General features: G+C 39.6%; 1 protein-coding gene across 1 annotated transcript in view; it reads right to left on the bottom strand.

The window, feature by feature from the left end:
* Positions 1-10,205: 10,205 nt before the first annotated feature.
* Positions 10,206-11,355, bottom strand: part of LOC109916598 (protein FAM149A-like) — a 102,054-nt gene continuing 100,904 nt past the window's right edge. The window contains exon 16 of the mRNA XM_048603506.1: positions 10,206-10,986. Within this exon, the coding sequence (XP_048459463.1) occupies positions 10,907-10,986 (80 nt within the window). The 3' untranslated portion in view covers positions 10,206-10,906. The remainder of the gene's footprint in view (positions 10,987-11,355) is intronic.

Raw genomic sequence — 11,355 nt, 5'->3', positions numbered from 1 at the left:
TTCTGGGCCCGAAACGTCAGCCTTCCTGCTCCTCTGATGCTGCTTGGCCTGCTGTGTTCATCCATGTCTACACCTGGTTATCTCAGATTCTCCAGCATCTGCAGTTCCTGCTATCTCTAAGTCATATCTGTGTGATATGTTAGCGTCAATTTTCCAAAATCCTCTCAATTCAGCAAAGGTTCCCATCTGACTCGAAAGTAGTAAATATAAAATTCTCCTTTCAAGAGGAAGAGAGGCGAAAAAAATAGGAGACTGTAGGCCAGTCTGTCATGGGAAAAGTGTTTAAATAAGTCATTAAAGAGATTAGAGCTGCACAATTAGATAAACCACACAATAATTGGAAATATTCAGTGTGGTTTTGGAAAAGAAGAACTGTATATTTAACCAATTTAGTGTAATTCTCAAAAGGGGTTCCATGCATTGTGAACAAAGAGGAATCAATAGACGTACTGTACTTGGTTTTCCAGAATGCATTGGATGAGATGTCACAGATCATTGCAGAAGATAAGTAAGGGAGAATATTAAATAAACACAGAACAACTGCAGAATTCTGATACGCAGAGGGATTTTGGATATTCTTGTGCATTAATCAGAGTTAGAATGCAGAGATAGTACATAACCAGGATGGCTAATGGGATGTTATCCTTTAACATGAAATGAATTTTTATTGAAGAATAAAAAGTTATATCTTGGGCATGCAGAATATTGGTGAGATGACAGAGTACTGGATGCGAGGAAAGACGTAAAATGCTTTGGTCATACTACAGTGGAGGTTAATTAGATTGAGAGAATTTTTTTTTAAAAATTCATTCATGGGATGTGGGTATTGCTGGGTGGGCCAATATTTATTGCTCATCCCTAGTTACCCTTGAGAAGGTGGTGGTGAGCTGCCTTCTTGAACTACTTCAACCCATTTGATGTATTATATGATGCCATTAGGAAGGGAGTTCTCAATTTCTGACCCAGTAACAATGAAGGAACAGCTAGGTATTTCCAAGACAGGATAATGAGTGACTTGAAGAGGAACTTGCAGGTGGTAGTGTTACCATGTGTCTGCTGCCCTTGTCCTTCTAGATGGGAGTGGTCATGGATTTGGAAGGTGCTAAGGAAATTTGAAGTTTTGCAGTGCATCTTGTAGATAACATACACTGCTGCTACTGAGCATCAAATGGTGGAGGGGAGTGAATGTGGTGCCAGTCAAGTGGGCTGCTTTATCCTGAATGGTGCCAAGTTGCTTCTTCCTCCCTATCCCTGATTTCCATTGCTGAATTGGCCTCTAACCCTTGACACTCCCTAAATTTGAACCTTGATTCACAAATCTCCTTCTCTCACCATGAGCTCTCCTCAATCTCAGATGTTACCCATCCCTCAACTCCTATTCCAAAACTTTCCTCTTGCACTTACCCCTGACACATTCCCAGTATCAGAATCTCTCCGTCTATTTTGGAGATAATATTATTATGTAATATTCATGTAGGTATAGCTAGTAATCCAGAATACTTCTGTTTTAGTGTTTTAGCTATTTCAGTTCTGCACTTTATACTTTAAGAAATCCAATTCATTTTAAAAAAGCCTTAGATCTTCCAATTATCTTTGTGATTTCAGTCTAGCGTACACCTCACTTGCCCATGTTCACATCGTTCTGAACCGGAAAATGATGAAATCACCATCCCTCAAGGTTTCTTTGTCAAATCTATCTTTGCATTTCAATAGTGGTCTTGTCCTTTTCCCTCAGTTCTCCTCAATATCTAATGTGCCACTCACAATATATGCCCATGAATTTATTGCATGTCATTTGAGACAATTTACCTTGAGCAAAAACAAAGTTGCTGGAAAAGCTCAGCAGGTCTGGTAGCATCTGTGAAGTAAAAGAACAAGAGTTAATGTTTCTGGTCCAGTGATCCTTCCTTCCTTAGAACAGAGCTGAGCTTTTCCAGTAACTTTGTTTTTGTCCCCGATTTACAGCATCCGCAGTTCTTTCGGTTTTTACCTTGAGCAAAGGTGGAGTCTGGGCCGGGGGCAGCCAGGTGACCTTATGCTATTACTGCTGAGACAAGAATGCTCTCAAATTTCTGAAGTCTTTACAATATAAATGTTAATGGTTGGTTAATCTTCTTTAGAAAGGACATTGAAAACTACAAACCCACTTGTGGAATTTACAGAATCTCAAATATAGTTGTTCCCTAGATTCAGCACATTCTCATCTGTACTCTTTCTGATAGTGTTGACATTTTTTAATTGAAGCTGTACATTTTAAACTCAAGCCTCTCCTTATTTTGATGAACCATGTTCCCCACATTATATCCACCGAATTCAAGGTGACATCTAACTCTAGCTTTAATCATTAGTGAATCATTGCCTCTGCCACTTGTTAGAGTGTGCTCATTGTAGTTAACCAACTCTCTCAAGCTGCAGCTATAACATTACCCAATCTGTAATCTCTATCATTTTTCTTTAAGTTATTAACCACTTCCATACTCCCACTTTTGACAATTCTTTCCCCCCCCCACAAAATTATCAATCTTGTACCTACCAAGCAATTTGTAAGAAAAGAGAAAATGAACTAGAGAACAGGACACAAACTGAAGATCTTTTAACTTAGTCTAGAAATACTTACCAATTACATGTTTCATTTAGGCAAAAGCAATCAAATATCTGTTGTTCTTCTTCTGCTGAACTCCATAAGATGCTCAACTCCATCACTTTATAGAGCCTATTTGAATCAGTTCATGATGATCCTGTTTAAGCAAGTTCTTAAATAGGCTACTCCACCAATTAAATCCTTGAAAATATACCTGCACAAATCTTACAACTCCAGAATCTAAACTGCAGATTTTACTTTTATGTATACTACAAATTAATGTAAATCAGGTTCATAAATTTTAAAGATTTTGATACTTTCATACCCAACAAATGAAAACACTCAGTCTAAGGCTGAACTGAATTAGTTAGTTGAATTTGTATACACCAAAACAAAAGGTCTCTCTCACTCAGTTAATAAGGATCCAATTTAAGCTGTTCTTAATTGGGCTGCACCACCAATGCAACCCTTCAGAATAAACCTGCTCATATCTCAACTACAGAATCTTAACTCCAGATTTCATTTTAATATTAATTGCAAATTATATTAGGCTAAATTAGTTTGGCACTATTTAAACACATTTATTTTACCTATTAGTGTGGGTATGAAGGAAACCCGTAACCATTATTTGCATGGTGCAACTGGGAAAATGAGAGCTCAGAAACCCTGGGCAGTGTCAGCTTAGTGAAGCCAGGTGTCTGGGCAAGAGATGGAATGGTATCGTTGGTAGATGCTGCATCCTTGGGAATCCAGTGGAATGCACAGTATAAGAGATTGAACTACCAAGCTGTGAGCATTAATTGAGACAGTACAGGCAAGGTGTTTTTTGAGAGAGTTTCAATGCCAGATCTTTGAAAGTCAAGAGTTGCAATACCTTGTGAAGGAAATAAAGTTCTAATAAAATTTGCTGGCACACGGTATCACTAATGTCTGGGTGAATTGTTGAGAGATCTGTGGTATCTGTTTTAAACCACATCTTAAATAAAAACAGAAAGAACTGTGGATGCTGTGAATCAGGAACAAAAACAAAGTTGCTGGAAAAGCTCAGCAGGTCTGGCAGCATTTGTGAAGAAGAAAACAGAGTTAACGTTTCAGATCTGGTGACCCTTCCTCAGAACTGATGGTGGCTGGGAAAACGTCAGTTTATATGCAGAAAAGTGGGAGGGGGGATAGGGTAGGGAGTATATGATAGGACAGAGCCTAAAGAGAAAGAAGAGCAGTTGGATAGACAAAGGAGTTGCTAACGATCAGGCTGGGAGGGTGAGTAGTTGTTAATGGGGACTGTTAGTGACTAACAATAGGTGGTGTGTGATGGCACACTTCACCTGCACTTCCCAGGATCTAGTCCACTGCATTTGCTGCTCACAATGCGGTCTCCTCTACATTGGGGAAACGAAGCGTAGACTGGGTGACTGCTTCGCAGAACACCGGACCCAAAACATTAACTGTTTTTTTTCTTCACAGATGCTGCCAGATCTGCTGAGCTTTTCAGCAACTTTGTTTTTGTTCTTAAACCACATCTTGTTATTTCTTGTTCAACCACAGTTTACTTGTTTGCTCACTTCTACCTCAGGATAATTTTGGATGCTAGCATAAGTTGTGTAAGTTTGTTTCAGTTTTCTAACCTTGTACAGGAAATGTTATTTTTTTATTTAAAACTGTGGCTTTATTCCTTTAATTCTCAGGATCTCAAATGTCATTTACTTTAAATAAAAAGAAAGTTACTGGTCCCGCGACAGATCATCACATAATTTGTCATCTAGAATAACGGTTAAGGTCATTTTCCACAAGTTGTATAATTTGATGTAGTAAATAACAATTGGGAATAATATTTTGCCTTATTTTTCAGCAGCAGAGGGAGAGGCGACAGCGAGGACCGGGGGTTGCCGGGAATATATTTGGGCAGCTCACCGCGGCACCATGGTGCAAAAGGCCATTCAAGAGGGGGGAGCAAAAAGACAAGTGGTAGTTATAGGGGATTGTATAGTTAGGGGGATAGATAATATCCTTTGCAAGCCGGATCAGGAGTCCCGCATGGTGTGTTGCCTGCCCGGTGCCAGGGTGCAGGACATCTCTGACCGGCTTGAAAGGATATTGGAGCGGGAGGGGGAGGATCCAGTTGTTGTGGTCCACGTTGGGACTAACAACATAGGCAAGGCTAGGATGGAGGACCTGTTTGGGGATTATCAAGCACTAGGAACAAAATTAAGGAACAGGTCCTCGAGGGTCATAATCTCCGGATTACTGCCCGAGCCACGTGCAAATTGGCTTAGGGATAAGAAAATTAGGGAAGTAAACACGTGGCTAAGGGAGTGGTGTGGGAAAGAGGGGTTCCATTTCATGGGGCATTGGCATCAGTTTTGGAACCGGAGGGATCTGTACCGATGGGACGGTCTCCACCTGAACCGATCTGGAACCAGTGTTCTTGCGAAAAGGATAAATAGGGTGGTCACTAGGACTTTAAACTAGTGAGTTGGGGGGGAAGGGAAAGGGAAAGGGAAAACGACAGGGAGTATGATGGTAAATAAAAAGGTAAGCAGCAGGTTAGCATGTGTGCAGGAGGGTTTAAGTTCGAGGCAGACTATGAAAGAAGCAAAAAGGAAGAATAACTCGGGAGATATTATTAGAGATGTTGGAAATCATGAGGGTAAGAAAGCTAGCATAAAGGCACTTTACCTGAATGCTCGTAGCATTCGTAACAAGGGTGATGAGTTAGCGGCACAAATCATCGCGAATGAATATGATTTGGTAGCCATTACGGAGACATGGTTACAGGATGGTCACGACTGGGAGTTAAATATCCAAGGGTACCAGACTATTCGGAAGGACAGACAGGAAGGTAAGGGAGGTGGTGTAGCTTTGATATTCAAGGACGCCATCAGGGCGGTGCTGAGAGATGATATAGGTTCTATGGAGAATGAGGTTGAATCCATTTGGGTGGAAATTAGAAATTCTAAGAGGAAAAAGTCACTGATAGGCGTAGTCTATAGGCCAGCAAATAATAACATCACATTGGGGCGGGCAAGAAACAAAGAAATAACTAATGCCTGTAAAAATGGTACGGCGATTTTAATGGGGGATTTTAACCTACATGTAGATTGGTCGAACCAGCTCGGTCAGGGTAGCCTTGAGGAGGAGTTCGTTGAGTGTATCTGTGATAGTTTTCTTGAACAGTATGTAATGGAACCGACGAGGGAGCAAGCTATCCTAGATCTGGTCCCGTGTAATGAGACAGGAATAATTAATGACCTCATAGTTAGGGATCCTCTTGGAAGGAGTGATCACAGTATGGTTGAATTTAGAATACAGATGGAGAGTGTGAAGATAAAATCCAATACCAGAGTCCTGTGCTTGAACAAGGGGAACTACAATAGAATGAGGGAGGACTTGGCTAAAGTAGACTGGATACAAAGATTTTATGGTGGGACAGTTGACGAGCAGTGGAGGACTTTCAAAGCAATCTTTCAAAGTGCTCAGCAAAAGTATATTCCAATGAAAAGGAAGGACTGTAAGAAAAGGGGTAATCTGCCATGGGTGTCTAAAGAAATAAGGGAGGCTATCAAATTGAAAGAGAAGGCATACAAAGTGGCCAAAAACAGCATGAAACCAGAAGATTGGGAAAACTTTAAAGGTCAACAGAAAGCCACAAAAAGAGCTATAAAGAAAAGTAAGATAGAACATGAGAAAAAGCTAGCACAGAATATAAAGACAGATAGCAAAAGTTTCTACAAATATATAAAACGAAAAAGAGTGGCTAAAGTAAACATTGGCCCTTTAGAGCATGAGAAGGGGAATTTAGTTGTGGGATATGATGAAATGGCCGAGGCATTGAACAGGTATTTTGTATCGGTCTTCACAATGGAGGACACTAATAACATGCCAGTAATTGACAAAGAGACGAAGGTAGGTGAGGACCTGGAAACAATCATTATTACGGAAGAGGTAGTGTTGGGCAAGCTAATGGAGCTAAGGATTGATAAGTCTCCTGGCCCTGATGGAATGCATCCCAGAGTACTAAAAGAGATGGCGGGAGAAATAGCAGGTGCACTGGCGGTAATTTTCCAAAATTTGCTGGACTCTGGGGCAGTCCCAGCAGATTGGAAAACAGCAAATGTGACGCCACTGTTTAAAAAGGGAAGTAGACAAAAGATGGCGAATTATAGACCGGTTAGCTTAACCTCTGTAGTGGGGAAGCTGCTTGAGTCTATTATCAAGGAAGAAATAGCAAGGCATCTTGATAGAAATTGTCCCGTTGGGCAGATGCAGCATGGGTTCATGAAGGGCAGGTCATGCTTGACAAATCTTTTGGAATTCTATGAAGACATTACGAGCGAGGTGGACAATGGGGACCCAGTGGATGTGGTGTACCTAGATTTCCAAAAGGCCTTCGACAAGGTGCCGTACAAGAGGCTACTGCATAAGATAAGGATGCATGGCATTAAGGGTAAAGTATTAGCATGGATAGAGGATTGGTTGACTAACAGGAAGCAAAAAAAGTGGGGATAAATGAGTGCTATTCTAGCTGGCAGTCAGTGACTAGTGGTGTGCCTCAGGGATCGGTGTTGGGACTGCAATTATTTACAATTTATATAGATGATTTGGAGTTGGGGACCACGTGTAGGGTGTCAAAGTTTGCAGATGATACTAAGATGAGTGGCAAAGCAAAGTGTGCAGAGGACTGTGAAACTTTGCAGAGGAACATAGATACATTGAGTGAGTGGGCAAAGGTCTGGCAGATGAAATACAATGTAAATAAATGTGAAGTCATACATTTTGGTAGGAGTAATAGTAAAAAGGATTATTACTTAAATGGTAAAAAGTTGCAGCATGCTGCTATGCAGAGGGACCTGGGTGTCCTTGTGCATGAATCACAGAAGGTAGGTCTGCAGGTACAACAAGTAATTAGGAAGGCAAATGGAATTTTGTCCTTCATTGCTAAAGGGATTGAAATTAAAAGCAGAGAGGTTATGTTGCAGCTGTACAAGGTGCTGGTGAGGCCACACCTGGAGTACTGTGTGCAGTTTTGGTCTCCTTACTTGAGAAAGGATGTACTGGCACTGGAGGGGGTGCAAAGGAGGTTCACTAGGTTGATTCCGGAGTTGAGGGGGTTGGCTTATGAGGAGAGACTGAGTAGATTGGGATTATATTCATTGGAATTCAGAAGATTGAGGGGGGATCTTATAGAAACATATAAAATTATGAAGGGAATAGATAAGATAGAAGTAGAGAGGATGTTTCCACTGGCAGGTGAAGCTAGGACAAGAGGGCATAGCCTCAAGATTACAGGAAGCAGATTTAGGACTGAATTGAGAAGGAATTTCTTCACCCAAAGGGTTGTTAGTCTATGGAATTCCTTGCCCAGTGAAGTAGTTGACGCTACTTCAGTAAACATTTTTTATAAAAAAGGTATATCTTTTTTGAACAATAAAGGAATTAAGGGATACGGTGAGAATGTGGGTAAGTGGATCTGAGTCCACGAAAAGATCAGCCATGATCTTATTGAATGGCGGAGCAGGCTCGAAGGGCCAGACGGCCTACTCCTGCTCCTAGTTCTTAGTTCTTATTTTGAGATGCCATGCTTGAATTTTTTTTGAAACTACACATGTTCTGAATAGGTCTGCCAAATTGAAAGCGATCTTGCAAATGAACTGTAGAAAACAACGGCAAAAGTATCAAATTTTTAAAAAACCCTTTATAAACAGCCATTGGCTGGATTGCTGAAGCAAAATAATTTGGAGAGAGGCCAGGATATTAGTACAAGACCCTGATTTTCACTGAATGGTATCTTGAGATGTTTAACATCTAGCATTCATTGAAGTAGAGAAAGTTTAATGTTTCATCTGAGGGACGTTTCAAACACAGCAATACCTCCACACTGTACTGGAATGCAGCTTAGTTTATTTGCTAAGCTTTTATTTTTTAAAGAGAAACGTAACTCTCAAATTTTATCCAAAGTAATGTCAAATACTTTTGCATTGATAAATAGTCAAATAATATTATTTTGTAAATATACCTACTTTTCAAATTAGAAGAAAATAAGGAAAAAGGTAATTTTTGTTGCATCGTGATAAGTTGTTAATTTACAAAATAAAATTAAAGAGAAAATACCAGAAATACCAAGAGTATTTGAATTTATAAATAAAACTTTTAATGAAACTCCTTAAGATTCAAGCAGTTTTAATTTAGAATCTACTGTGAAAATAGGTGAACACTGAATTTCTGTGTATGAGGTTCCTCTTCTAGGACAGGCATGAATCCATTTATTTCGAAGTTAATGCCTCAGTTAAAATGGCATGCAGAAAAATGTCATACAAATTAATTGAGTATTATTCCACCTATTTCACAAACAGTATATTCTATACTATAATGTATTTAATACACACACTTCTGAGCAACATAAAAGATTTGGCAAATTCATGCATTAAAATACAATCAAAAATACCTTTACGTATGTAAAAACATTTACTTTACAAAATAATGGACCAAATCTTTCTGGTAAAAGAACAATGTGTTTGTAATGCATGCTGTTATTAATGCACAAATCAGCCAGCAAATTCAGGGAACAAAGAGACATGCGAAGAATTATGATTTTCCTGATTTTTGTTTTGATATGTGCTATCCCACCATTGGTTTGCATAAATGGTATCTTGTCCTTAGCTTCTCTGGATTATAGTTAAGAATTTACTGGCTTTGTAAATAAACTAACCATTAAACTTAACACAGAACAAGGATTCATACTCAATAGTACAAGTACGTTTTGACTTATATGATTACTGTATTGTTAATGCAATGTCAATGAATCTGTCCAACTCCAAAAAGAGCCAATATATATTGTTCAGCCTCGTTACTGCAAGCAATATTAGATGAAAGGTAAAAAAAAAGTACTTATCCTTTCGGTATTTTGTTTTTTCTTTCTATACCTGAATATGACAATGATTAATTCTCTCTTGTTCAGTTCTCAACCTGAATCTCATTGGTAAAGGGATTATACCTTCAGCCTCGTCATTCACTCAGATTTGATGCCTCGTTACCTTCACCAGGAAGTTATCAGCTCACATGTCCAGAAAGTTATGGTGAAAATTAAATGCAAAAAAGTTCAACTACACATATCACAAGATGCCCACACCAGCAAGATTTGACATACTGAATTAGGTTTGGAGAATTAGATGCATAATGTCGTAACACTTGAATACATTAGAGAGAGAACATTTCCGGCATCTAGTGCTTCTGAGCTCTAATCATGTCACTGCATAGATTACTTGAATACAGCATACCATATATGAACTGGTATGTTCAACATGATTGCTAAATGCGATTTCGCATTATAAATAACATAAATAGGAAAATAAAACAAGTTTGTTACACCCTTATGAAAGTGGAAAGAGATGACAAGCATATCATAGAATCCCCGATGTGGAAGCAGGCTATTCAGCCCATCGAGTCCACACTGACCCTCCAAAGAGCATCCACACAGCCCTATCCCTGCGTTTCCCATGGCTAATTCAACCAGTCTGCACATACTGAGCACTATGTGTGATTTAGTACGGCCAATCCACTTAACTTGCAAATCTTTGGACTGCGGGAAGAAACCGGAGCATCCAGCAGAAACCCACACAGACATAGCAAGAACGTGCAAACTCCATACAGACAGTTGTCCGAGGCTGGAATTGAACCTGGGTCCCTGGTGTCATAAGGCAGCAGTGTTAACCACTGAGCCGCCAGGCCACCCCTAGCCACAGATGTTCATTTCAGCCAAATACTGACAATCTACAAAGAAGCGCACAAATACAAAGAAATAAATTGCATTTCTATGGCCTATATGCAAACTGATTATTTCACTGAAACCTTGTTCACATTAAATTCAACAAGAGCACTCTCACAGTACAGATTGGAGTTATTAAACCAGTTTCTTAATTAGCAAAAAATGTACTTGCAGTAGCTGCCTGTCAGTAGGTTACTGAGGTATAACTAGCATGTTGGAGTAATGAACAATTAAGGGCAACAGAATAAAAGTGTCAGGTCGATAGTTACAATACCAGGAAATGTTGCTTCACTGCAAGCTGCCTTGACAAATAGTCTTGTATGTACCTATAAATTGGTACATTTTTGCATAGTTTAATCAGTACTAATTAATAGGAAGACAGCTGACAACACTGTACACCATCGATCACCGCAACAGAATTAAGTGAATGATGCTTCATGGTGAGTCTTTCATCACTTCATGGTTTCTTCTAATGAAGCTAGTCCTGTTTGTGACCTGATGTAAGCAAACCATCTTCATTAATTCTCCAGCCTTCCACACTGCAGTGATTCAACTGACTTTACCTATGAAACCACTTGGGGTCGCCTTCTGGAATTTGTAGGAAGACGATTAAAAGGTTTGGATTGGAAATGTGCTTGTGGGCCTAGAATGGACAGAGACAGACAACCAAATAAAAAACAGCTTACTTAAAAATAAAAGCCTTTTTTTTGTATTGAAATATTGACGACAGTGATAAAGAGCAATACAATTGAGGCAGTGAGAGGAGTCTCGTCAGTCACCTGGGGACCTGTGCTGCATCTTCCAAGCAAGCTGTACTGACTCCTTTGCCAACCAAACATAGATTAGGCCACAAACAAAAACAGAAATAGCTGGAGAAACTCATCTGTGGAGAGAAGGCAGAGTTAATTTTTTCAGAACCAAAGAAGTCGCATTTTTGATTTTAGAATCATAGAATCCCTACGGTGTGGAAGTGGGCCATTCAGCCTATCAAGTTCACACCAACCCTCTGAAG

Source organism: Rhincodon typus, chromosome 1 (assembly GCF_021869965.1).
Source record: "Rhincodon typus isolate 14 chromosome 1, sRhiTyp1.1, whole genome shotgun sequence".
NCBI lineage: Eukaryota > Metazoa > Chordata > Chondrichthyes > Orectolobiformes > Rhincodontidae > Rhincodon > Rhincodon typus.
This window is presented reverse-complemented; position numbering and strand designations above follow the sequence as displayed.